Source organism: Podospora bellae-mahoneyi, chromosome 2 (assembly GCF_035222275.1).
Source record: "Podospora bellae-mahoneyi strain CBS 112042 chromosome 2, whole genome shotgun sequence".
Lineage (NCBI taxonomy): Eukaryota > Fungi > Ascomycota > Sordariomycetes > Sordariales > Podosporaceae > Podospora > Podospora bellae-mahoneyi.
Window position 1 is genome coordinate 1,257,640 of NC_085881.1, and position 26,889 is coordinate 1,284,528.

General features: G+C 52.7%; 7 protein-coding genes across 7 annotated transcripts; 6 read left to right on the forward strand and 1 right to left on the reverse strand.

Annotated features, from left to right (window-relative positions):
* Positions 1 to 91: 91 nt before the first annotated feature.
* Positions 92 to 2,650, forward strand: QC761_202530 (uncharacterized protein; the record flags this gene model as incomplete). The annotated part of the gene is made up of 4 exons (XM_062875980.1): positions 92 to 637; positions 700 to 1,172; positions 1,225 to 1,993; positions 2,047 to 2,650. The coding sequence occupies exons 2-4, from the start codon at positions 881 to 883 to the stop codon at positions 2,648 to 2,650; spliced, it is 1,665 nt and encodes a 554-aa protein (XP_062734531.1). The 5' UTR covers positions 92 to 637; positions 700 to 880.
* A 565-nt stretch (positions 2,651 to 3,215) lies between these two features.
* QC761_202540 (uncharacterized protein) lies at positions 3,216 to 5,072 on the forward strand (the record flags this gene model as incomplete). The annotated part of the gene is made up of 1 exon (XM_062875981.1): positions 3,216 to 5,072. One exon carries the CDS (start codon positions 3,216 to 3,218, stop codon positions 5,070 to 5,072), a length of 1,857 nt encoding a protein of 618 aa, XP_062734532.1.
* An 832-nt stretch (positions 5,073 to 5,904) lies between these two features.
* Positions 5,905 to 6,714, forward strand: QC761_202550 (uncharacterized protein; the record flags this gene model as incomplete). The annotated part of the gene is made up of 2 exons (XM_062875982.1): positions 5,905 to 6,272; positions 6,329 to 6,714. 2 exons carry the CDS (start codon positions 5,905 to 5,907, stop codon positions 6,411 to 6,413), a joined length of 453 nt encoding a protein of 150 aa, XP_062734533.1. The 3' UTR covers positions 6,414 to 6,714.
* A 192-nt stretch (positions 6,715 to 6,906) lies between these two features.
* Positions 6,907 to 10,161, reverse strand: QC761_202560 (uncharacterized protein; the record flags this gene model as incomplete). Its single annotated transcript, XM_062875983.1, has 1 exon — positions 6,907 to 10,161. The coding sequence occupies one exon, from the start codon at positions 10,159 to 10,161 to the stop codon at positions 6,907 to 6,909; it is 3,255 nt and encodes a 1,084-aa protein (XP_062734534.1).
* Positions 10,162 to 18,720: 8,559 nt separating this feature from the next.
* Positions 18,721 to 20,262, forward strand: QC761_202570 (uncharacterized protein; the record flags this gene model as incomplete). Its single annotated transcript, XM_062875984.1, has 1 exon — positions 18,721 to 20,262. One exon carries the CDS (start codon positions 18,721 to 18,723, stop codon positions 20,260 to 20,262), a length of 1,542 nt encoding a protein of 513 aa, XP_062734535.1.
* Positions 20,263 to 21,209: 947 nt separating this feature from the next.
* Positions 21,210 to 23,253, forward strand: QC761_202580 (uncharacterized protein). Its single transcript, XM_062875985.1, has 3 exons — positions 21,210 to 21,709; positions 21,772 to 22,762; positions 22,865 to 23,253. Exons 1-3 carry the CDS (start codon positions 21,611 to 21,613, stop codon positions 23,110 to 23,112), a joined length of 1,338 nt encoding a protein of 445 aa, XP_062734536.1. The 5' UTR covers positions 21,210 to 21,610; the 3' UTR covers positions 23,113 to 23,253.
* A 588-nt stretch (positions 23,254 to 23,841) lies between these two features.
* Positions 23,842 to 26,853, forward strand: QC761_202590 (uncharacterized protein; the record flags this gene model as incomplete). Its single annotated transcript, XM_062875986.1, has 4 exons — positions 23,842 to 24,512; positions 24,907 to 25,226; positions 25,283 to 25,363; positions 25,425 to 26,853. The coding sequence occupies 4 exons, from the start codon at positions 23,842 to 23,844 to the stop codon at positions 26,315 to 26,317; spliced, it is 1,965 nt and encodes a 654-aa protein (XP_062734537.1). The 3' UTR covers positions 26,318 to 26,853.
* Between the last annotated feature and the right edge of the window lie 36 nt (positions 26,854 to 26,889).

Genomic DNA, 26,889 nt, shown 5'->3' on the forward strand with positions numbered 1-26,889 from the left:
TCCAGGTCCATGCCGGCTGTTGTGGCGCATGCATGTGGCTGGAGCTGCATTCCTTGCTGCAGACACCCCTGGCAGGTTGTCGTGCCAAGCCATTTTTGGCGATTGCTTGGCATCGGTCAACTCAACTTCAACTTTCATTGAACATCATCATTCTCGAGTAATATCTGTTTACATATCAAAATATAATAAGGCTTGTTTTCCGCCCTCTGTCGATCTTTCCTCGCCAGATCATGCAAATGCCATTAGCGATGAACTACTTCCACGCCATCGAACCTTGCAGTTGGAGACCATAGACTTTGTTCAGTTCCAGGCCTCGACTCCTGCTAGTCTAGCAACCGTCCAGCGGACACCGGTTCTTCAGCGTTGAACGGTATAACTCGAGTCATGGCAGTGCTATTTGACAGACAGAGAGACTCCTGCTCTCTAGTATCCTCCAGTCTGCTTGTCATCCTCACCTGCTGTCTTCCTCTTTTATCTTTCTGAAGAACATCTGTCCCTCAAGCCATGGCGGCGAAATCTTTTCTGTTCCTTTGGTGTCTTCTAACTGCCAAGATCTCACTAAGCCATCGGATTGGTCCTCGACAAGCAGATGGCGATGTTGACGACCAAGTGTTTTTGAGGAGAGCATTCCATTCCTGTAAGTCAAGTTTCTTGGGTAGTCGTTGTTGGGCTCCCGCTGATACGATGCCATACAAACAGCGGCCGTGTTGAACGAATGGGTGTACATCGACGGAGGCGAGTTCTCCTACAAGAGCGGAAGCAACATTGTCTACCAGTACTGTAAGCCACCTGTGCAATTTGTAGAACTCTGTCTATGAGCTGACGGCTTGCAGCAAATACATTGCTATCCATTGATCTTTCGAAGGATTGGCCCAATGATATGATCGACATACAATCGTCTTCCAAGCCGGAAGGTGTCCCGAACTTGCGAAACGGTGGCATCTGGGTCGACGAGAAGAATGGAGTTCTATACACGGGGTTTGCCGGGACAGAGCCCTTCTTCGGTGATGGAGCGCTCTGCTCACAGGGCCTGTGGTCATTCGTTCCAAATGGATCAGGCGGGGGTGACTGGAGAAATTTGAACGATACTGCTGACCCCGGTTTTGTGAACCTCCCACGGCCCTACAAAGGGCAAACAAGCAGTGGCGATGGCCGGGGGTTCTTTCTCGGCGGTAGGTCTAATGGAGAGCATCTAGGGCTATAGCTAACATCTCTCCTGGGTAGGCGTCATCAGCAATGAGACAGGCCAGGAGACCACCCTCAGCAGCCTCGACACCTACGATTTTGCCACCAACAAACTCACAAATCAGACGGTGTCTGGCGTGTTTACTCGGGGATTGGAACGGTATGGAGGCATGATCTACGTGCCCAACTTTGGAAATCGCGGAATCTTGATCAATGTAGGCGGCGAGCAAGGTGGACGAGGACGAGTCGAGACCGACGAGTTGATATCTTTTCGGCGAGTTCAGGTATACGACCCAGAGAGTCAGACATGGTTTGAACAAAAGACGAGCGGCAATACTCCCCAACCTCGTAAGCAATTCTGCATTGCCGGCCTGGCATCCAACAATCATACTTATGAGGTACTGGTCTACGCGGGCTGGGAAGGGCAGTATGGGTCGTCGTCGCTGTCCTATGACAGTGCCTTTGTGCTTACGCTTCCTGGATTTCATTGGGTCAAAGCAAACTATCCGTCACATAACCCACGACACGGCCTGACCTGCAACCCTGTTGGCGGAAGTCAAGTCTTGATTATCGGTGGTGTTGACACAACACAACAAGCTGACAGCTCAGGCGCACAACAACAACGCCAGCAGCGGAACGGTTCCTCAGATAACATATCCGATTACATTAGTGCTTTCAGCACCCCTGATCCTTTCCACCGAGGATTGGCGATATTTGACATGCATGCCATGGGTTGGAACACCTCGTATACAGCGAATCCTGCCGTTTATGCGCCCGCTCCAGAAGTTCAGGATTACTACAATACCAGGTAAGCCGAATCCAACCAGAGGTACGAGGCTTGACGCTGACACTTCTATTTAGGGGCCTCAAGCCAGAAGCAGGCTTCGCCTCACCGGAACTCGAACACATATTCTCTATCGCCCGTTTCGACAACAACCCAGACGAGAGCCCAGCCAGCTACGCACGCGGAAGTAATACAGCTGCCATTGCGGGAGGGGTAGTCGGAGGCGTTGTCGTACTAGCCGCAGTATTCGGGTTATTTCTGTTCTTCAGACGCAGACACAAGAAACAGTCACTGCCATCCACGGTTGTGGGTCAATCTATCAGTTCTCACACGGCCTACGACAAGCCCGCGACGTTGTCGTCACTGCATTGGCAGGAGCTGGCAGTGATTAATAATGAGCAGCCACATCCTGAGTTGCCAGTGGAGGGTCATGAACAGCCCCATCCAGAACTACCTGTGACTGGACACGAGAGGCCCCGGATTGAGCTACCACCGGAGGTGAAACCTGAGAAGCAGCAGGAGGCGGTTCCAGCACCACCAGCAGAGCCGGAGCCTGTGGAATTGCATGGGGACAGTCTGGTCCTGAGCGAGTTGTCTCCTAGGTCGCAGGATATCATGAAGAACTTCAAGTTCCCGACTGAGCATATACAGAAGCCACTTTCTCGGACAAAGAGTTTGTGATTACTCGCCCGTCACGTCAAGATTTCTTTTTTGGTGAAGGCCTTGGTTTCAGGGGTAAAGGGGTAAAGGCAGATTGAGGGCGTTGAGTTGATGATTTTGCTGATGTCACCATTTTCGCTCGACTGATGACAGTGTGAAGTTTGTATTCGCTCGCACGGAGTTTCTTTATATTAATAGGATAGCACAGTGTCAGTATTTCAATTGCACGGTCGTATTCCTCTTTGTCTTACTGCTGATTCGTCGCATCCCATCTGAACTTCAGTCCAGCATGGGAGCTGCTGCTCCCGTCTCCATGCACGTCATTGAAGCGACAGGGAACCCTCTGCGATGCAGCCGCAGCGGGCATGGAGCTTCTTGCTTCATCGCCATTTACTATATTCACCATAAGTTTTTGAGCTACCATTCGCGACTTTGGAATTACTCTACCACTTTCATCTGAACCATAGATCTCATGTCCCATTGTTGGATATATCCGTTTTGAAGCTCCTTCTTACAGTACTATCTGGATATCCTCCGCAGTACACGATGATCACTCATATTTCTCACAACTGCGCGATACCAAAAAATGCCAACAAACCTTGATTTTCCCGCTATTTTCCTCCTACCTAGTCATCTAGGATCCGAAGAGCTTCAAGAACTCGTAGAGCAAATACCTACTCTGACTTACGACATCAACGAGGCAGAGGTCATTCTCGGAAAGATTTCTCGCAAAGAGCGCGCGCTGTTTGAGCTGAGAAAGCGCAAGCTTGTCACTGAAGAAGTCGAAAAAGATGAACGCACACCTCCAGCCTCACCTCCTCGGAAGCGAATCCGACTGTCAGCGACTCCGGCCCTTGGGAGTTCAGATCTCGACTCTGACACCTGCTCAGAAGGGGAGATCCAACGCCGTCTTGTAGGACCAGTTTCCGTTCCCAAAGTCGAACCGACCGTCAAAGTTGCCAAGTTATCTTGGTTCACCGACTCCCTTTCCGCCGGCGAGGTCCTCCCTCTAGACGACAAATATGCCATCTACCGCGGCCGCAAAGCCATGCAGCCACCCCCTGCTCCAGCTTCAGTCCAAACCACACCTACCAAATCCACCTCCAACCTCTTGACGCGAGCGCATAAAGACTCCCACCCGCGGACACCTCCTTCCTCTCAAAAGCGATACTCCTCCCAGGGTTCCTCCCAAAAACCAGGCTCAACCTACGCCTCCCACCCAGTCACCAAAACCCCCAAACGCCCTGCCTTACTAAGGCAGACAACCTCTGAACACGACCTAGACACCCATCTCCCCCCCATCCCCCCTTGCCTGCACACAACCTACTCGTGTCAACGCTCCACCCCAGCCAACCCCCCAAACCAAGAATTCATCTCCCTCCTCCTCCAAATCCGCCTCGCGCGCACCCTGACTGGGGATAAAATCGGCGTCCGCGCCTACAGCTCTGCCATAGCAACAGTAGCAGCCTACCCCTTTCCCTTCCAGACCCAAAACGAAGTCGCCCGGCTCCCCGGCTGCGGCCAAAAGATCGCGTTGCTATACCAAGAGTACAAAACCAGCGGGACACTCAAAGAAGTGGAGGAGTACGAGTCCGACCCCAAACTTCAGGTTCTAAAGTTGTTTTATGATATCTGGGGCGTGGCAGAGACGACAGCAAGGGAGTTTTACAACAAGGGGTGGAGGGACATTGACGATGTGGTCGAGTATGGGTGGGATGGGTTGACAAGGGTGCAGCAGATTGGCGTGAAGTATTATGACGAGTTCTTGCTCAAGATACCGAGGAGAGAGGTGGAGGAGATCGGGGGGGTTATACTGAAGGAGGCGAATAAGATTGAGGAGGGGTTTGGGATGGTTATTGTTGGGGGGTACAGGAGGGGGAAGAAGGAGTCGGGGGATGTGGATGTTGTGCTTTCGCATCGGGATGAGGAGGCCACGAGGGGGTTTGTAGAGAGGATTGTTGTTGGCTTGGAAAGGAGGGGGTATATCACTCATACGCTGCTGCTGAGCACGGCAAATACGGAACGGGGACAGGAACCGGTTGCTTGGAAGGGGGACTCGAGGGTGGCGGGGAGCGGGTTTGATACTTTGGATAAGGCGCTGGTTGTGTGGCAGGATCCGAATTATGAGGGGGAAGGGAGGAATACCAATCCGCATAGGAGGGTGGATATCATTATTAGTCCATGGAAAACGGCTGGGTGTGCGGTTTTGGGGTGGACGTCGGGGACGACGTTTCAGAGGGATTTGAGGAGGTATTGTAAGAAGGAGAAGGGGTTGAAGTTTGATAGCTCTGGGGTGAGGAGCAGGAAGGATGGGGCGTGGGTTGATCTGGAGAGTGATCCTGTTACGGGGGAGCCGGCGCCGGATATGTTGACGGCGGAGAGGAGGGTGTTTAAGGGGGTTGGGCTGGAGTGGAGGGAGCCGGAGGAGAGGTGCACGAATTGATGGTGACAGTACTGTCTAAAGAATACCGGTGGTCTGGTTAGAGTTGAATTGCGTGATTGTACTAATCGTGACTGTAAGCTCTCTGGTTGGGTGGTGCGGACTTATACACACACAGCCAAGTGCCGGTGGCAACTGTACATGATCTTCTGCAGTTGGCGGGCGGGGGCGGTTACACCCGCTGCAGCCCGGCTCTAAATTTCAATTCGGCCGCGGGTAGTCACCACCCGAGAATTTCTTTCCATCAATTCCTCCACGACCGTATCACCTCGGAAACTTCTTACAAAGGGAATGGGAACAATTGCACCGGCCAAGGCGCTGGGACACGGAAGTCGGGCGAAAAGCAACCTCCGTGTACGTTGCAATTGATTGACGCTAAGACCACCAATTAGCCAGAAAGGGGATTTTGAATGTGGGGTAGTGGAGGACAGGCAATGGGTGATGCGTTGATGATGTTTACGTAGCATCTTCAGGAGAGGGGACGGATGGGGGGACCGCGTGTCTGTGTTACCTGCATAGGTAAGGGCTTATAAATCCGGGGGGAAATGTTTGACTGTTGTATGTAGCATTGAAAAATACAAGGCAAGTCGAACGGTTTTGACGGTTTGTTGCTCTTTGGAAGCAAGGAGAAGTTTCTTTGGGTACAGTGTAGGTAGGGGTACTATCGGCAGTGGTTTATATACCCATCCCGCCAGCCCTTTCGATCTTCAGGTCGCTGGCTGGCTGTCCACTTCTAATCTCAATCTCAAAACCTCACCTTATTCTACAACAACCTCGACTTCACCTCTCACCCACCTCGTTTTCCACCACACTCACCAATACAACACAGTCAAAAATGGCCCCCATCACCCTCACCCTCCCCTCCGACTACGGCTACGTCCTCCTCGCCGCCTCCTCCACCTTCTTCATCAACACCCTCCATGCCGTCCTCACCTCCAAAGCCCGCAAGGCCTCGGGCATCAAGTACCCCGTCTCCTACGCCTCCAACGACCTCGCTGAAAAGGACCGCAAGGCCTACCTCTTCAACTGCGCCCAGCGCGCCCACAACAACTTCACCGAGAACCTCACCCCCTTCCTCGGCTCCCTCCTCATCTCTGGGCTCCAGTACCCCAAGTTTGCCGGCGCCCTCGGCGGCCTCTGGGCTTTTGCCAGGGTGTTGTTTGCCTTGGGGTATACCAGCAAAGGACCAGAGGGGAGGATGATGTAAGTTTTATTTTCTCTTTCTAAGATGTGATGGGTGTTGACAGTATTTATAACAGTGGTTCTCTCATCGGCTCCCTCACCGACTTTGTCCTCAAGTTCACTGCTGCTTATACTGCCGTTGGCTTTGCCCTTCAGTGGTGACTTTGGGAAATGTGGGGGTTGCCGTTGATTCATTGGGAGAGGTCTTGGTGATCGATTGAGGCCGGCAGTGCAACGTGTTATAAGCTCTTATTTTTTTGTGATGAGCTTGATAGGGAATGGTAATTATTTGTGGAAAAAACTAGATGGCCAATTTCTGACGACTGTTTGGCTCCAAGGCACAGGTGATATGATACATTCAACAACAGCTGGCATAATGAGATGTACTAAAATAGCCAGGAGAATGTCCTATGATGTCTTTCAGTACGCACACAAGTATTGTTACAAAATGTACTAGTTACACCCACATATATACCTCTCCCATCGTTCCCTTGTCCCTTGAAATTCCTGGGGTATGTATGCCATGCATAATTTTTTTTACACCACCGACGCCGCCCACATACCCTTTCCCGTCCCTTTCTTGTTTCCTTTGGGAGATCATATCTATTAAACAACAGCCCACCTGTCTAGACGCCCATCCCCCGTCTATTTTCCTCTACCTCCAAGTCTTCTTCCTTCCCTTCGGGGCCCCCCTCGCGGGCCCCCGAGGGATTCCCAGCGGAGTAGCCTTCCCCAGCGGAGTGGCCTTCTTCCCCTTCGCAAAATGCGCCGCCCTATACCTCTCCAACCAAGCCATCTTGTCTGTGCTCTTGCTCCACTCCTTCAACTCATCATCCGTTGGAAACCAAGTCTTATACGGCACCATGTTCCCCTGGGCAATATTAGGAAACACCGAATTGTACGTATACGGCGTCTCATGCCCATACACAAATACCGGCCTCTCCTTTGCAATCCTATCCTCCATCTTTCTATAAAATCGCCCAGCGCCCGTCTTCTTGGGCAGCTGCCCGCCAAACATCCTATACCACTCTTTCTTGCGGTTCTCGGGTCCCATGAGGTACTTCTTCCGGCGAGCACGGGCCCTCTTGTAGAGGTTCATCGCCCGGTCATCCGTCATCTCCTCAATCGTGTACTCGACCGTCCACTTTGTGTTCTTGACCGTGACGGTAGGCCGGTCAACGTACTTGCCGTCAATCTTGTTCTTGGTCGTGAGAATGAGGCCGTAGATGGGCTCGGTGAACTCGCTGTCGATGGGGGGGTCTATCTCCTCTTCGGAGAGGGCGGCAAGCTCCTCGACTAGCTCTTCGGACGGCTCGTCAGTGGCAGCGGTTCTGGTGGTCGCCTCGGCCTGGTCTTCTTCTGAGGCCTCGGCTTCGTCGATGCTGCGGAAGTTGCGCGTCTTGACGAGCAATTCAGACATGATGTTTTCGAACTGGGCGAGCTTGGCGGCGTCTTCGTCTTCTTCGCCTGTGACCTCGCCCTCTTCTGTTGGGGAGGGTGTCTCGCCTGACTCTTCTTGCAACCGGGAGGCCAGCCTGAGGATGAGATCCTTCAGATTGAGCTTCTCCGGAGAGGTTTGGCTTTCGATTTCTTGACCCTCCTCGCCAGATTCAACCTCTGTCGAGACCTCCACGGCTTCGTTCTCCATGACGGCAGGTTCCACGGGGGCTGTTTCCTCCGCCGCCTCAGACTCTTCCACAACGTCGGGTTCGGTCTCCTCACCCTCCTCAGCCAACTCCGACTCAGGCGCTTCGTTGTTGGCCTCGCTTGTGAGCACCTCAAACAAAGCCTGGACATAATGCTCAGCCTCCTCTTGAGTGGTGTTCTTCAAAAGGCCGCTCTGCTGCAGGGCGTCCTGGATGGATTCCCGAATGGAAGTGGCGCCGTGCTCTTCGTTCTCAAGCGAGTGCTCAACCTTGAGCATGACATCATCCCAGACATCCTCACGGGTGTCGTCGTCTTCCTCAGTCCGCTCAGCAGCTGATTCCACTTCCCCTTCATTTTCCTCCGGTCGGGTATCGTCAACCAAGCCCTCGTCGTTCTCTTGATCCTCAACCTCCTCTTGACCCTCAACCTGCTCCTCGGCTTCATGGTCCAGACCCCTGAGAACCCGTTCGAATTTCTGAATGCGCTCCTGGGCAGACTTCTGAATTTCATCAATCCGTTCCTGCGTAACCGGGCGAGCAAAGATACACATGTAAGGAGGCGTGGTCGCGTGCTTGACAGTCTCGAAGTGAATACGCAACGTTTGCCCCGGGAACTTTGCAGTTACCTTGTCGAGGACCTGGTTGAGCAGATGGACGCTCAGCTTGAACTCTTGGTCTCCGATGGTGGTGTCCGCTGCCTCGTGAAGAGAGACATCCATTTCCTGAAGAGGGATATACTGGAAGCCAAAGATGCGCTCAGTGTTGTGATAGGCCACAAAAATACCGTCCATGCGGCCCATGCGCACCTGGAGAGAATATTTCAAGAAGGCTGATCGGATCATGTCAAAGTATTCACGTTCATACGACTCCCAGGTCCCAAACCGGCCGCGAATCTCGTAGCCTTGGCCCTTTTCGTATCCTTCTGGATCCATGCGGATCGTGACAACGGCTCTGGTCTTGAGATCAAACATGCCCGTCCCGGGAAGTCGCGGATCGAAAGCGTCGAGCTGTGACCGCATCATGAAATCACCCATCGTTGTGTAATGGTAAGATTCTGGGCCATTCTTCTCCTCGTCGGTGAGCTGAGCAGACTTTGACTTGCGGTACTTTTCAAACTCCTCCTTGGGCATGGTCAGAAACTTTTCCATCGACTTCCCCAGCATGGCCAAAATATTGCCCGAGTCAAACTCCTTGTCAGCATCAATAGCATATGTTCCGTCCTTGTGGTGCAGGAAAATAGCCGCTGGGCTTCTTAAGATTCTATTGAAGTCCTCGCTGCTTTGCTCCGGGTCGAACTGCTTGGACAACATGGCTGTATTGATCGGACGCCAGGAAGACAGAAGGAAATGGAAATGTGCAAGTGTCGCCGTCATACTCGAAGTCGATCCAGAGTACTTCTTCTTCTTCTTGGCTGCCACACCAATAAGTGTCTTGTCCCTGGACGATGTGATGTACTCCTTGAGCGCACCGAAGTCGAACTCGTGGGTGGGCATGATTTGAGACAGATAGGGGTCATGGTTGTAGACTTTGGATCGGGGGTCCTGAAGATAGGAGACTCCGGGGTTAAACAGTACGCGATCGAGGCCGTATGCTAGTGTAGGTACCGGAGGTTGGCGCAGTTCAATGGGCTTGAGCCTGAGATATCTCGGGTCAATTTCTTTGATATCCAAATCCGGCTTCGCTTCGTCCTCCTCCTTCTTGGCCTTTTTCTTCTTGGGCTTGTCTCCTCGATCCTCTCCTGCTTCTTCCCCTGCGGCCGCTGCGACCGAGTCCGCGGTCTTCTTCTTTTTGGCAGCCGCCGGTTTGCTCTTCTTGCCGAGATGTTTTGTTTTGGAACCCTTTCGTTTTTTGAGAACACCCTCCTTCAAAACCTTTTTCATGGCATCTCTGAGCATATCCTGATCACCTTCGGTTCCGGCGGCATCGGTCGATGTCGAGAGGTCTGTCGCATCCTCCTCCTTGGCGGATTTGGGCTTGCTCTTTGGTTTCCGTTTCTTTGAGGTTTCCTCGGGGTTTTCGTTATTCTCGGCTGGCGGATCGGATGATGGAGGAGCAGCATCTTCAGTAGTGGTTGCTGGCGCCGATGGTGGTGGTGGTGGTGGTGGTGTTGTCGAGTCAGTATACCATCGAGTTGCACCAAGATGGTTGATGGCTACTGGCAAATACCTCCAGGGCGCAGGGCTCTGGGCAAGGAGGGTTCGACATGCTGAGCATACAAATGGTAATTTGAGTGTCTGTCGAGCCTGTCTCGCCAAATGCAACATTGTGGCTGCCCTGTTCGTCCGTGGAGGATGCCGTAGAAGCCGTTTGAATGTCTGTATCAGTGCATATCTTTTGCACGCCGTTGTTCAATTTTTTTGCCCTTGTCCAACCGTGCCAAGCCGCTAACGACCCCTGCTCTGCTGCCATTCCAGCGCCAAGGCTTCAATGACGTCGATCTCTTCGAGAAGCATCAACAACAAATGTTCTAGGTAATATCCATTTCTGGTTTTTCAAAGTCGGTAAACTCTCAAGGGGGATGCTCGTGTAAAATTCAGCCCTTTATGATCTGTATCTGGGGGTTTCCTTACCTCTAAACAGTGTCCAACCTTCCCTAACCTTCCATGCCATGTCATGGTCAAATTGACTGGCATTGCAAAGCAAGTCAACAAAAGAGCGCACCCTACACCACGCATTTATAGGCTCTCCAGGATAGCTGGCAGCCTGTTCTGTCTCTTATGTTGCGAGTAAGTCATGGGCCGTACATCTTCGCTAACTTGCAGTGCCCGTTATCTTGATCACCTCAACAGGATAGAAGGAGGCCACGCATCCAGGACCAAAACACACAAACACCAACAATATCATCACGCACCTTCTCCCAAGTGTTATCACCTGCTTCTGTACTTGAACACACGTGTATTGCTTTCTTACTCGGTCAGACAACCCATCTAAGGCAGGTACACCAAAATCACGACATGGTCAGCACACATGAGACAATGTCCAAAAAGCCTTGCCTGTCCAGAAATCTAACCCCCACGCTCACCTCGCTTCATGGGCGTTACACAGCCTCTCTCCTATCTCTGCCCCTGTGTCGCTTTGCCGTTATGTGCCACGCAAAACAATATCGACGACGATGGGCAGCCTTGCTTCAGCTGGGGTCTCACAGCGGAAACAATAGACGACATCAACATCAACAAACAAACCAAAAATCACTCACATCTTCGGCCCGTTTCACGTTCGTGCTTTGTGGTGATAGTGATGTTAGCTATACCCAATACAAAGTCACCCAGCAGTGGGTGTCCTCGGATCTTGTACCGTAAATACCCCAGAGTAAGAGTATGTCAGCAATGCATCAGCCACTCATACTGTTGGGCCTGCTCAGCCAGCCATCATGTCGAACGGGAGCTGGGCGTGGGTAAGAATATCCTGTCCATTTTTAAGCGCCTGTGTAGGCCTCAGCATACCTACGTAGCCCGAGCATCGATATCTCAAAGCCATCAGATCAAGTACCCAAACATCGGATTGCCCGAGACCTGTCTTGCTCAACTGCATTCCACACAAGATTTTACACGCTCAACTGTCCCACCTCACTACATCTCCCAGACCGCCCATCCTCGCACTCAGCATCCCTGAGTCCAACCGCTAGAAACATTGGAAGTCGATCCGATTGGACCAAGCGCCGCTGTATTGCCTTGAGCTTTCGGGAAGATATCCCCTTCCTGACAAACCAGATATATGCAGTTGACCAGAAGAGATAAACAAATTCCCAGCTCCGGCCACAAAACATGGAAGCCTAGCAAGAAACAAGCTTCTCTCCCGCTCCCCCTTACCGCAGGCCGCGGGTGAGGCCGCGCGGGCAATTTCTGGTGTTTTGGGAAGGAGTATCTACCGGTATTGGTTGTGGACTAGGGGAGAGGCCACAGCCGCAGTCTTGCGCTATCTTTGGGAGGCACGCACCAGTGACACCACAAGGCCAAGAGCAGGGATGGCTTCATGAGGATGGGGGTTGTGAATGGAAGATGCCGATTGCCGGGGTGGATGGTGGTGATCGAGGAAGAGGTTACCTAGCCATCATCTTGGCCCTAAATATCCCCAAAGCACGACTAGTGATGTTAGTTGCCGACAATATGTTCTCACACTAGGTATGCGCAGCGTATACAACAGACCGCACTGCAAGAACCTCACAACACCACCTGGGCCATCTCAAACGACGTGGTTTCACAACCTGAAGGCCACCTACCCTGCTCAACAGCTTTCTGCAAGTCATACTTTGCATATAGCTATCTACGACAACGTCTCTTGCGTGGGTTTGGTTATCTGTTTGTCTCAGATCCTGACTCACCTCACACCTGTTGATATCAACATCATTCATATTCCGACTCCCAAAACAGCAGTTCACTTATGTTTGTTTCTTTTTCACACATGCGCTCCCGCCACCCAACCCTTCCACCCTTACACAACCCTACCTGCCAAATCCACAACCATCTTCCCACAGCAACCCCCAACCCTTGAGGCCTCACCTTTTCTTTTTCATCTTGCCAGCAAAGGTGGCATTTCTTCTTCTCCCGATGATGGATATCGACCAACCTCACACCTGCCTTATGTATTCCACAAAGGTAGCCAAGGGCCTGGACTTTTTTGCCTTCAAAAAACCCCCACCCACGGAAGCCCACCGCCTATGTAGCGGAAGATGGCAAGGCAATTTGTAAAACCACATGACACACATCACCTGCTTCCCGCGGGGATGATCGCAAAAAATTATGGCGTGGCGGGCAAAGGAGAATAAGGCGGGAAGCTAACTTACGGGTAACCGGGGGTTTTGCATCCGACCAGCCCTTTTTTGCTCTACGAATTTATCTAGGAAAGGACAAAGATGTTTCTTGATCAAGAAGGTGTGCAAAAGCGGTATATAGGTATGTACGACTTGCATTATTCGAGTCACCACACCACACCTTGTTTCGGAGCATTGATTTGCCCTTCTTGCTGGTGTGTGTTGTATGTTGCAATCACTCCTCTCCCACCTCTTGATTGTAACGTCCCCTTCTTTTCCACCGTGCTATCCAGTCCTCCTCATACAGTACGGGAACACATCCCCCCATCAATATCTCCCCTCCCAATCTTGCATACCTATCTCTCAAACCCTTGATAATCACAAGCCAAACCGAACCCCTTCTTTCAAAACCCACCATACCCCCCTCATGATCATTCACATTTTTTTTCTTCCATGCTGCCAACCCCATTTCGTCTGAAAATCGATCGGACCGTTGACAAAGATCTCCACCTTCATCCCGGCCAGCCTAGCGTGCTTTGCGTGGGGGTGAGTTCGCCGGGTGCTTCCCGCAAAAACCCCACCACTTAACAGGGATTTCTTTCCAGTCCCGGGCGGAATTACCTAATGACTTACACATTATTTCTTTCCCTCAACTCCAATCCCGGCGAGTGGTTTCGCCCATGAGGGTTGGGCGATTGGTTTTCGGAGAGAAATCCGACTTTCGGACACTAAAAAGAAACTCGGAAGTTTTTTTTTTTTTTTTTTTTTTTTTTTTTTTTTTTTTTTTTAAAAAAAAAAAAATCATGGGTGAGGTTGTGGGTCAAAGTGCTTGAGAGAATTGTGAGACCCTGGAAAGGCTTGTTGTGATGGTTCCCAAGGTTGCTTTTGAGGTTTTTGGATCCTGTTAGCGGCCGTTGTAATGGAGTAGGAAGGGTATAAGTGAGTCTATTTTCATGGCCTGGGCAGATATGTAGGCCAAGCATGTAAGTGATGGCTGTCATTGCTTTATCTGTCACGGAAAAGTCTAGATGTCTAGATCTCCATTTCACATCTGGCAAGTTCGGGAATGAGACGGGGATACAGAAGCCATATCCTGGTTTTGTAAGTGTATAGTGGTGATATCGACCGAGCAGGTCCAAGTTGGCTGGCTGATTGTGAGATAACAGCGTTGCTGTCTTGAAACCGGGCAGATCAAGGTTGAAGATATGAGGTGGTCGTGAGACCGGCGAGGGACTGCTATTATATGCCATCAGTCAATCATCTTGTTCTCTGAGAGGTGGTCAGTTCAACTCCCCTACCCATGATGCAGCTAGATGGCATCCGTGCTGCGGCTCTCCAACTTGCTTTTTGCTCTTTGCTCAAGAACCTCAACACCAAACCCTAACTCTCCTTTTCAGCTTCCGATTCCCCTTCTCCCTCTTCCCGAATTCCTATCTGCTTGCTTGCTTGCTCGCTGCGTATCAGCGTGTGGGTATCATCCGCCCCGCCAGCCAGGCCCTTGCTTCCTGTGTCGTCCCAAACCATTCATCGGAACGGCTGCAATTCTTGATTGACTGCGGGCATGCAACAGCAGCTATCTCGCATACCGGTACGGAGTATGGGCTTCGGTAGTCCAGATACAGAACAACTGACGAGTTATTAGCATATACGTACCGAGTCATTCTTACCGGTTTTTTGTCGCGATCATTGAACTCCTTGATGCCATCCCAGCATCAAGCACGACACAAAAAAAAAACCTCTCTTCGCTCTCGCTTATTCACCATTCATGCCCAAAGTATCCAGTCAAAATGGTCGTGTAAATACGTAACAATTATCCTCTTCCACCCCCCTTCTGCCTCAGCCGTGTGTGCAGCGCGGTGGCCCAACTTTTTGGTGAATCAGAAGCTGATAGAACGACAGAACTGATATCGCGATAAGACGTCGGAATGGCGCCAGTATAGCGGTCTGCCTTGGTCAGAGCTGCAAGCACGCACACAAACTGTGTGTAATCTGTCTCACTCCATCTCCCGGGATTTGCCTTGTGTACCTGTGTCTCGGAGGCTGTAACTGCTAAATAGGCGCTGCAGCTATCCTATCAATCAATCTCGTGGGGGTCCTTCTCATGTCTGAGATCAGTCTCATAGAGGAACAAGACCAGGGCTCAGAGGCAGGCAGGTACCCGCGTTATCGTCACTCATCACTCTGTGATCCAAGTGAAGCCATCACGCAAGGTCTGGTTTGCTGATACGTCTGGCTAAAGGAGGTGTTCACGGCATCGTGTTACCACCCTACGACCCTGCGGGAACAGTACCGCGTCCGCAGCGCAGGAAGATATAATGCCGCACACGTAAAATCCACCTCGGATGGCAAATGTCATATGCTCTCTGCTTGTCGGATTGCACTGCAGGCGGCCGCATCAGAACCTTGACGGACACTGGGGATGGATGGCTGGCTGGATATGGACGAGCGAGCCGCCCATCCCGCTGTGGATCTCTGTGCCGTCAAGCAAAGAGGCAGACATGTGTATTGGGTCCCAATGAGCGTTCTTATCTGTATCATGAGACCATTCAACCCAAGTATGCAGCGATAGCAGGATATCATGGTTGGATGGATGGGCGATGAGCGGCCTCGCTCATCGCCCGAGAAGCAATCAGGAATTCCGAGAGCGAGTCCGTGTAGTGTAAAGAGGGGGATGCAACCTCGATTGGAGAAGATAAGTCGGCGAGCTGGGTATGGCTCCAGTAAAGAACGGGTGAAACGTCGTCGATCCTGAGAGATCAGTCTAGCATGAAATACAGCGATAGAGGAGCGCTTGAAGGGCGATCCGGTCATCTCCATTCGCGAGTGCTTTGATTGCTTGGCCACCGAGCTGCCGGCACATCTAACCAACGGTTCTGCCACATGCTTGAATGTCACGATGGGAGTGATAATTAGATAGGGCGGGCGGCGTTAATCAGGAATCGCCCGAAAGGGAAGTACCAAGGAGCGGGCCAAGAATTCGAGAAAGAGAGATGCAGTCAAGAGAGGAGACGTCCGTGTGTCCGAGAGCCCAACTGAGATGTCCGTGGTGCGGTCCGGAGTCCTGACAGGCTGGTTGGGCTGGTCGATGACAGCCAGGGGAGGCTGTGAGATGTCATGATTGTCACCAAGGGGCACAGGGGCGGCTCCAACGGTCGAGGCGGCTCGAGCGCTCGCGTCTTGCCTTGCCTGCTGCTTGCTTGCTTGTGCTGCCCTACGATGCGTGTTTGCTAGTGGCCAGGTCTGTTGTGGTATTTTGCAGTTTCGTCTCTTATGATGCCTTATCTCTCGCCTGGCAGGTTGGTTGTCCCTAGAAGGTGGAAGCTCCGGTGGCATATGTTGGCTGTTTGCTGTTTGCGGGCAACAACGTACGATTTGGACCGATTAGATTCTGGAATGGTCGAATGGGAAGTGTTCCATGCCGCCGCCAGGCCTTGTCGTTCACTTTCTTGGAAAATGGTATCTTTTCGACCTGTTTCGCATCGGCCTCTGTGTGTGTGAACAGCACAAGAGGGTCCATCGGCTGAGCGGCCCTGCATCTGAGACGTGGGGCTTCATGACGGCAGCACCCATGCCTCAGGCACTGGTAGGGACACAGAAGAAAAACGCTTATCTGGACCCCCACAGACAACCCTTCGTCATCCATGTGGCTTCCCTTGAGCTGGCCGGTTCCCACCCATGATCCCTGTCGCTGACCCGTTTGACCGCCCGCCCCGTGTCACTCGCTGATAAAGTCGCAGGTTCCTTGGCCCCCAGTTCGTCAAGAAAGTTGTTGTATGTTGGACGAGGCCGAGCCCCCTGATTTGACCGTCCGTCCACTGTGACGAAGGAAGAACATCAAGGTGCCCTGAATATATCGTGAGGGCACCTCGGAGAAGAAAGACCCTGTCTAGCTGCAACCGATGGTGGGTGAAGCGGGGGAACGGTGGACTTCCAAGTGGACCAAGGTGTGCTGTCAAAAAAATGGGAAAGGAGGGGAAGGCTCCAAAAAGCTGGGGAAGAAGAGCCACGATGAAGGGCTTTCCCAGTCACAAGCTCCGAGTGTAGCTTGTGATGCTCGCAAAAGAGGAATAGCAGACAGGAACAAACGGGCCATTTCTCCACGGTTCGTTCGCTTCCCTCACCGTCCAGAAGCAGGTGCGAAAAAGGTGGTGTTCCAGGTTCCAGTCAAACCCACCCTCTTTGCCCACCACCCCGCGGGCGACACACATTGCATCTCCACGTCCCACCCGCGCTTGTGAAAAAATAATAATATTGGCACCATTGGCCTTGCCCTCTCTGATTTTCTCTGTTCAATGCGCCCACACAGCACCGCATTCGCCTGTTTGCCTTCCATGTAATAGTAATACTCAAGTAGAAAGTATAGGCTCGGTGTGTTCCATGTGGGATGATGGGGTCATATCCGACATGGTGGTGCTTCCTGGATCGGCGCTCTGCTTTGACAACAGGACCAGGTCTTTCTCCTAAAACCAAGAATGAGTGTGTGTCTCGGGTCCGAGTAGGTAAGTATGAAGATGGTAGATGTCGCGATGAGATGCTCGTCTGTCGTTGACTGACACCCGACTCACTGCCTGCTGTGACCGCCAAAGACATCCATCAACACCAGTAAAAGGGCATCCATCGTCACGTCACCTTTCGCCATCGATTGCTGGACCGGGGTGTATTTTGACCCCAAAGTATCTTCTGCCGAGGGGTTCTGTTCCGTGAAATAGGCGGGAACCTCTTCCCACGCCCGCCCACCGCGCGGGAGCCCTGTATCTCGCTAGTGATCGAGACCCGCGCAATGCCTATCAGAACGGCAGGTACTTGGGCCAAGTAGCAATTTATCTCCCTCAAATCCTAGCTGCCGGCGCTATCTCGCAGACCTGAGCACTCCCTCCCTCTCTTTTCTCTCTGCTTTTAGCTCTTGTTTGCAATCCTTACCAGGCGCCCTGTTTGCTTTTTTTGTTTGTGAACATCAGGGGAGTCTTCTTCCAACATCGATCGCTGCCCCATCTCCCGTTTTATCGCTGCTGCATCGCAATCCACCAGGGGGCAAGCCTACCCGTCCCAGTTCAACTAATAACAAAAGCAGACGAACCACCACCCGCCCGTCTGCTGCCGACGTGAGCCGCAGGAGCGAGCACCACAACTTCAACATCAACTCATCTTGAAGACCCCCCCTTGGGAATTTACTTATCAGCGCCACGACGGGAAACATAACGGTTCTCGCTCGCCAAGTCGTAGTCTGCCACGGCCGTATCAAGATCTCGCGATACCGTCATCGCTTGCCTACCTATCAGAGCTCCCTAGTCTGCAACCCACATCGGGTATCAGATCCACCGCCAGATTCGGACCACGCCTGCTGCGCCAGGAGAATTTCACCGAGGGCACTCCGTTGGACCCAACCCTGCCCCTGGGCCCTGCTGTCCGTTTATCTATCGGCTGGTCCCTGACTCCCTCGTTGCCTTGCTTTTGGGTCTTGATTGCACATGGGCGTCTGACTCCCGGCCTACAAGCGCCTTCCCCGGCCATCATCCCTCCCCCCCAATTCCCGGCAAGCCCTTTGTAGCACCACATATATACTTGCCTGCAGAGAGCCGCCCCCCCTTCCAAAGGACCCAGACGCGATAGCCATCACATCTCACGCAAACGGGCACGCACGCAGATAGATACCACACACCGCCCACCACACTCAAAAAGCCTCGCGTTCCCCTGCTGTCGCCGCCGCCACCACCACCACCACCACCACCACTATCACCACTACTACCACTACTACCACAAGCATTAACCCAACCCGTCTCTGGCTCTCCCGAGGCTGTGGATAGCTTATCAACCACTACCGCGCCGCTGCCTCTGTTTCATGGATCACATCCGACCTGTTCAGCCCCTTACTGCCATGTCTGAGTTCCGGTAGTCTTTGTCGTCGTTGGGTTGTTGTTCTTACTTCCACCTTTCCCCTCACTTTCACCACCTTTGAACACCATCTCACCTTAGTGGGCTCATATTCCGACCCTCTACAACCTTATTAAGGCCCATAACTCGGGCTTCTCCCTCCCGCTCCTAGGCGTCATCATCACCTTCTCATATCACAGCCATGTCGACTCCTTCCGGATCCCCGTCGCCGCTACAGGTGGCGGCCAACAGCTTTGTCGATGAAACCAAGATGCCCAAGGGACACTGCCGCTACATCCTGCTTCTTCCCGAAATCAAGGGCCAGCGATGTGCCTGTGTCGGCTTTTCACTCAATAAAGGCATCCCAGGTGCCAGTTGTGACTGCGGTCACTTGGCGTGCTTCCACAACAAGGAGCCAGAAGTGGCCACAGACTCGAAGCAAGAGCTGGAACTCTTGAAGAAACGCATTCAGCAGCTTGAGGACCAGATGACCAGAGGGCAGGATGGTGTAACTGAAACTCTTGTCAGCAGGATCAACGAAATGGAGGAACATTTGGAAAAGAGCAAGGAAGAGTTCAGTGAACAGATCAAGGGCACCTATCGAAATATCACCATCAGCTGGCGATCCATCGAGCAGGCCGAACAGAAGAGCAAGCAGCAGGATGAACAGCTCCGCCAGATTTATGAAAAGTTGAGGGACCACAACGAACAACTCGAGAGGCTGGACGCTGGGCAGTTGGAACTCCGAGATGCTGACCTGAGCCTGGAGGAGCGGATCGAAAATATCACCGAGATCTTGGAGGAAGAGGAGGAACGCCGAAGATCATCACCTGCCCGGCGTCCCAGAAGAAGATCGACCTCCGACACATCACGCCCAAACCTCCCTTTAGGGCAGGGGGCCGTCCCGTCAGACGACTATCGTCGCCCATTTCCGCCAACGGCCGGCCCCCGCAACCCAGGACATGGCGAGGGCCTCGAACGAGGCGGGACCGCAGCGTTCCAACTGATGAAACCCCTCCCCGTTTCTGCCCGGTCCACGGGCCCGTGGACAGTGCACATTTCGCTCCTCCCGCATGCGGGTGTGCCGATGCCCTTCGAGCGGAACACCAACGCCTACCAGCGGTGTCTATCCCGAGGACTCCACCGCATGGTTGCAGTCCACGGACCCGACGCAGAGTCGTTCAACAGAGCGGTGGAGGAGGCATTCGGCAGCTTCCTGAAGGGACGGGAGTGGATGCCACTGCAGGCGAAGCTCTGCGACGCCGAGACACTTCAGGGTCTTCCTATGCTTCGTCAACTGGACCCTCAACTGATTGATCCAAAGAAATACGACCAAGACTTCCTCCGCCACCAATGCGGCGTCTGCGACTCCAACGGCATCATCGATTCGCTGTACATCGCCATGAAATCTCACACCATTTCCTGGCACACCTTGAGGCATTCCCCCGTCTTCATGGCTGGTCTTGAGTCGTGCTGGGCATACGACGCCCTTCTCGACAGAGACCAATACGACGGCGACATGGCTATTGACGACGAGGACAGACCGGCAGCGGGCGATATCACCACTATTTTGCCTCCAATCCAACCGTCGCTCAAGAGGCCCCTCACCGAAATGTCGCGGTCAAACAGCTTCAGTGCCGGCGCAGCCGAAGGGGAAGACACGCGAAAGAAGCGAGCATGTCCAGTCCCGCCTCCTCCAGGCACCATTGTCGAGATCAGGAGGCGCGGTGTTGGGGCAGCGTGACTAGCCAATGGGTTCGACCAGGAGTCACCCATTTTGACGATGCAAGATAATGCGAAACACCAGAGGACAAGAAACGATAAAGTGTGACCATAGCGCTGGGTAATGTTATAGATCAGGTCGGCAGGCAACGGGCGTTTGATGGAGACGGGGCGTACAACGATAAACTGGGGGGACATTTGGAGCACCAAAAGGGGTGCTTTTGTCGGCTGGTTTCATTTTTTTTTTTTTTTTTGGCATTTGGGGGAACCATTTTTACCCCCTTACTTTGTTTTTTCTCGAATCTCCCGTCAATCATCAATTCATACGTTGCATTTCTGTTTCTTGTCGGGGGGCGGAGGATTTTTGCTGAGGAGGGATCCAAGATGATCAAAGCTATGCTGTTGTCTGTAAGAGAGGAGTTACTGTCATGGGGGAAGGACAGAAGATTATGATGAATGAGCGGTGGGTTTACCTTGGTACTCCTTGGAAGTTTCCGGTGGTTTTTGGACCTGACTATGTAGACAATCCCATGGGTACCCCGGACTTGTACTTGACTACTTGCGACTGCGAAGATGCCATATGAGTTGTTGATGCCATGTCTAATCGAGGGGCGTGAGAAATATATGACTGCTGAGATGTTTGAGGGGTCAATGATGCATGAACTTGGAACAGCCCATCAGGTCGTAGAACCGAGAAGTGTCCCGCTCCTTCCTCGAATCGCCAGTCGTCATCACCGCTCTTTTCTCTGCCTGTCGAAACAATGGAATTGATTATTGTTTGGGATATCAGCCAATGACGTGCTGTCGAGATTGCTCGGTTTGGTCCTTATAAGCAGGGCCTGCTTTGTACCGTTTTGCAAACAATAGAAGGCCTTTTCAGTTCTCCAGTGCCGATAGGAATCAACATACTCCCAAGCTTTATATTTCTTTTCTCTCTGTGCCAGGCTGTCTCTCCATTCTTGGTCCGACGTTGAAGTGAGAGCATCAGGTGGGAGATCAGGTGACTTGGGCCGCAAATTTCACCTGCCAAGAAGTCTTGTCAGCAGCTGGCCGCTGTGGCGCCCGAGCCAGGAACCGCCCAGTGCCTCGGGACCCACGTTATCGGCAGGCGCATCTTCAGGTCCGTCTTGTTATCAATCGCGCCCAGCGCAGCTCAGCCTGGCGCAACAATTGACAGCCAACGACTGCCAGCCTTGCATTTTCTCCCAACCTCAGCAACCCATTGTGTCTGGAGACATTGGGCCCTGCTGTCAGCTTTAACAACGACGTACGACTCAATTTCCGACCGAGTCCTCGTTCCCAGCCATTGATTCAATTTTAATCTCGGCGCGTCACCTATTTGTCACCTTACGACCCGCCGCGACGCCAACATGGATCTCGACATTGAGATGGATGTGGACGACGTCCAGGAGGTCCCACAGCATATCCCAGAGGCGTACACTCATGATATAATCACCGGCGAGGAACAGGTTGGATTACTTCACGTGGCAAATCACCCTTGCCAAGCATCGCTGACAAGTTCTCTGTCCAGGAACCCGGTGAGGTCGATGACATCCCAGACGAGCAAAACGGCAGTTCGGCAGAGAGTGTTCGCGTGCCCAACAAGGTTCACATCCGCGGCCTCGACACCTTCACCCCCAACGATGTCAAGGGCTACCTTTCCGAGCACTACGGCATGATGGAGTTTGAGCGAGTCGAATGGATCAACGACAGCTCGGCCAATTACATTTTCAAATCCGAGTCGGCCGCGCAAAACGCCCTGCTTTCTCTTGCGGCGGTTGAGATTGCCGACCTGAGTCAGCTTTCGCCGCTTGAGATGCTCCCAGCCAAGAACTTTTCCCAAAAGCCAGAGTCGAACTTGCTGGTCCGGTTTGCGGTGGCGGGGGACAGGAAGGTGCAGGGGGCTGCGGCTTATAGTCGGTTTTATTTGATCAACCCGGAGTATGATCCCGAGGAGAGGCGCCGGAGGGGGGAGTTTAATAGGGGCAAGTATAGGGATCGGGATGACAGGCCTCGCAGGAGGAGGAGGGAGAGTCGTTCGGAGGAGAGGAATACGTTTGATGTTAATCTTTATGATGATGATCCGAAGGCGTTGAGTAATCGGGTTACGACGAGTCCTAGGCCACGATACCGGTCGAGATCGGTGAACTCGGCGGATTTTAGAAGGGAAAGGAGGGTTAGGTCCAGGTCGAGGGAGAGGCCGAATCGGAACAAGGAGCTTTTCCCTGAGAGACGGAGGCCGGCGGTTGGGTTGAGGGATAGGTCTGCTTCTCCAGTCAGGGATCGGGATGGGGATGCGCAGATGGATTTGGAGGAGGATGCTCGTGCTGTGGCTGTTCAGCGGAGTAGAGAAAGAGGTCGGGAGCTGAGGGAAAGACTGTCTAGGGATACTAAGGCCAAGGAGTTGTTCCCAAGCAAAGTCACGGCAAAGAAGGAGCTGTTTCCAGAGAAGGCTGGCTTGGCGGTTGGCAGCAAGGCACAGATGGATCAGGTCACTAACAGCTCAACTATTCTCGCCACCGGTATGTCACAGCTTACTCTTCACCCCAACAAGCCTCTTTTTTTCTAATCACAACCCACTTTTCCAACAATTATTCAGCTCACTAACACCATCTACTACTCAGCATCACTAGCAGACAGGATAACAACTCGACCGACGGCATCAGGAGGGGAAGGGGGGCTGAATATTCGTGGCATGGCTGGAAAGCAAGGGACAGGTCAGGGGATTGCGATCAAGGGAACGGGGGCCAAGGTTAAGGAGTTGTTCCCGGGCAAGTTTGGGAGTGGTGGGAATGCTGGGAAGGAGTTGTTTGCGGAGAAGTTGGAGGGGAGGGGGAGGAGGAGGCAGAGGGCGGAGGATTCTTGGAATTGATGGGGGGTGGACATGTATATGCATTGATAAAGGCGTTCAGGGGAGGCTTGATTTGGGGTTATATAGCCCTGTTGTAAGGAAATCTAAGGGCATGGAGGTTTCTATCATTGGATATGTGAGTTGTGCGGTGAGTTATGTGGCTGGTGAACGATGTGTGATGCTGTGGAACCGATATCAAAGCGATGATTGATGCATAAGATGGGGTTTGGGGGGGTATATCTCTACTTGCTTAGGGACATGGAAAGAAGTCGTGGAGGTTTCTTTCAGCTTGAATACGTGAGTTCTATATGCCTTGTGAATGATGGGTGCTGGGTGAGTGCTGGAAGAAGAAAGAGCAGGTTGAACAGTTGGTGAAGAAAGCGCCAGCCAACCAACTCCTTCATTTTATGGTATCAGTTGCTCTTTCCATCCAACGGTTTCACTCTTTCCATCTGATATCACCCTATTCGATGATAACAACGACGACTGACTACCCCACGGCCGGTAGGTGAATTGCTCTTTCCCTGTTTATGTGTACCCTAACGGTTTATCCAATGGCTTTTCTTTGGTGAAGTTACGTCCGTCCTTCTTTCCTTCCTTCTTCCTGAGGCATGTGGTTTTGACTTTTGCACATATCTTCAACATCGGCTTTCTCGTTGCGGAAATATGTTCGACCGACATCACTTTTACTTAATTTCGAGGTCACTTACTCACCTGTTCCGAAAGACAACACGACAAAGTTGATATGCAATGGCGGAAAGCAACAACAACAACAACAACAACAACAACAACAACAACAACAACAACAACCCAGCAGCCTGGTTCCGGACATTTGGAAGGTCGAAGAGTTCGCTGCAGACGCCGACCACGACAAGCCCGAGCCGTCCCGCAAGTATCACCACCACGATTGGTCATGATGCCCCAGCAACACCAACACCCGACACCTCCCCTGGCCGTCTCCGCGCCCGTCCGGCTGCTGCTGTGAGACGGGTTTCCTCGCTGTTTAGTCTTGTTGGTGGGGGTGGTGGTGGGAGTATCCTGTCGGGTGGGAGTCCAAAACGAGACAGCTTCCCTGATCATGGTCTTCCAGGGAGGGCGCCGCCTATGGGGGCTTTGCCGCTCAGTGGGTTTCATGATGGTGGTGGTGGTGGTGTGGGATTGCAAGGGCTGATGGGGGTTGGGGGTAGGAGGGAAAAGGGGGAAGAGGAGAGTATTGTTTGGTCGAGGCCGACTATGATGCAGATGGTGGAGACTTTGAGGGGGGTAATGATGGGGGTTATGAGGATGCCTGATCGAGGGAGGGGGGTGAGGAAGATGAAGGGGGAGGGGGGTAGGGAGGGGGATTGGGAGAGGATGGAGCTGGAGAGGGATAGGGAGAGACGGTGGGGTGAAAGGGGGGGTTGGGGGGGTTTGCCGGTTGAGTGAGTACTTCTTTGCCCTGATGCTCTGACAATGAGTTTTATACACAGATCTACTTTCTCTGCCCTCGGTTACATGGGGAATCTCCCCTTGTCTTTGGCAGGACTATCTCAAGTGAGAACTGTGAACTGTCCTTGAGGCAGGGCTACGTTCAAACGAGGCTCGCCACGGGATTGGAATGCCCTCAAGCGAGGGCCATCCTCTCAGAGGACTATATCTACATGGGTCACATTGTCTGTGGAAATTATCCCACGTTTCGGCGGTGCTTGGTGGTTGGAGTCCACCACTGGCTAGACATCCCGCGGTTGCCTGGACACTACATACCAAGCTGCTTCCTACATCCTCATCTTATTCACGTAGTACAAAAAGCGAGCGTGCTCTAACTAAATCTTGTAGATATAACTCACATGTGCTAGTTCTCCTCGAAGGCTTCGGCCATCTTGTAGAGCAGTTGAACAAAGCCCAGGAAGAGCTCGCCGAGCTCAAGAACCTGCGGGAGAAGGAAGTCGAACAGTTCCGTGGCATCAGCGAAGAATGGATTCAACGAGAGAACGGCTACAAGGCTGAAATCAAGCGTCTTGAGCTAGTCCTGGCAAAAGAAAGCAAGAACGGCGTCGCCTCTGTTGCATTGGCTAGACATGGCAGTCTCATAAACCGCTCGGGAACGAAAAGATTTCAGGCACGGTTGAAGCGGTTGAGCAGTTCCCAAGATGCCGGTAAGTTCTCCGGACCTCCATAAAGCCCCGGAGACTAGGCTGACCACGAGTGGCAGATAACACCAGAGAAGCCCACGCCGACCCAGAGCCCAGCATGGTGGGGGTGAAAGAAACCACGTCACCTTACGAAACAATCGGTAAGTAATTTTTCCCTAACCGCGGAGCTTCCCGCGGGTATTGACGGCCGCCTAATCGCAGGTGACATTCCACGGGACGTCAATCCTCACCGTGATGTATTACTCTCCCGCCTGGTCGAGAAGCAGGGCAAAGCCCAGTCAAGCCGACACTTTCAAGAGGGGGAACGAGTCTTGAACCAAATACTCCCTGATACTGGGCACACCAACAGACCAAAAAGCCCACCAACCCACCGAAATCAACGTGACGAGGATGACGAGGACATTGAGTGCCCCGCGTCCGGCGAAGTTACCCTGAAAGTACCAAGCACTAGGGAGCGGGCATCACTGTACGAAAAGGGGCAAGGGGGAGCCAATGCAGGTCCCAACAGTCACGCTTACGCTGGCGTGGCAGGTCGCCCCATTGAAGACCCATCGGCCGATGAGTCCTCTGCTAGCTCAAGATGGGACGCGGAATCTTCAACATCTGACGATTCTCTGCAAAATAATGGCTCCTCATTAGTAGGTCCCCAGCCACGACGATCTAACGATTCGGGACCTGGGCTGTTTGACGGTACAAACAGCCAGCTAGCTGATAACGGTCTCGGCGCCATAGACGAAGGCACAGGACACATGCTCGATACAGTTTTCCTGAACCGTGGATACAGCTTTAAACGAGGCGATGACGAGCATCTTCCAGTGACTTCCCCCAGCCACAGGAAAGTCAAAGGGCCAGATTCTGACTCGATGTACCTTTATACATACACACCTTTCGACGATGTATCCAGTGTGAGGCCTGACTGTGTGGGCTCGCCGTCAGAGAAGAGACCGGCTCGCCCCGCAGGTCTCGCTCCCTCCACATCGACCGGCTCTGTTATCTGGCGGGGCAATGACGACACCATCAGAGATGAAAGGACCCCTAGAGCTAGTGCCTGCGAGAGCCAGGGCGAAGACTCGGACGGGGGCAGTCAACAGTGATGTTCACGTCTCAACAGTTCCACGTTCCGGGCCGTTAAGCTCAGGAGGTGACGGCGAGGGTGGGGAACGGTTGAGAGCGGCCCCGTTATCTAACTGTTGGTTCTTGTCGTCTATTGGCGGTACGGTTAATAACGACGGCAATGTTGAGCACGTAAGCCCACCGGCCCATCTGAGCTTACAGCTATCAAGGTGAAGCTTTTCCGTGGACTCGTCGCCGGCTCACCGAGAACCTTGGACAGCATCTGCAGACACGACACGAAGGCCGAGGGTTCGACCGAGACTCTCACCAACCTTCTTGTCGTCATATGATTCAGGAGGTACTTCTCGGCAGCACTTCTTCTGGACGGCACTTCTTCTTGAGGGGACTTTTGGGGTTTCTTGGACCGAAACTCTCACGAGCGTTCTTGTCGATCTGATTCAGAAGAAGGTCTATCTATGCGGGGCGTTGGGCGCGGGCTTTTTTGGGTTTGGGGTGAGACCATCACCAGCCTTCTTGTCGGTCAGACACGGTGGGGGGGGGGAGAGGTTAATCCCTGAAGGGAAAAATCTCCCTGAAGGGACATCTGACTCGT

What these genes read in the sequence shown, in the direction of transcription:
- QC761_202580 (XM_062875985.1), top strand. Translation starts at nt 21,611, where the DNA reads ATGGATCTCGACATTGAGATGGATGTGGACGACGTCCAGGAGGTCCCA. An exon ending in TAATCACCGGCGAGGAACAG is followed by an intron (nt 21,710 to 21,771) that starts GTTGGATTACTT and finishes TTCTCTGTCCAG; the next exon opens with GAACCCGGTGAGGTCGATGA. An exon ending in CTCAACTATTCTCGCCACCG is followed by an intron (nt 22,763 to 22,864) that starts GTATGTCACAGC and finishes TCTACTACTCAG; the next exon opens with CATCACTAGCAGACAGGATA.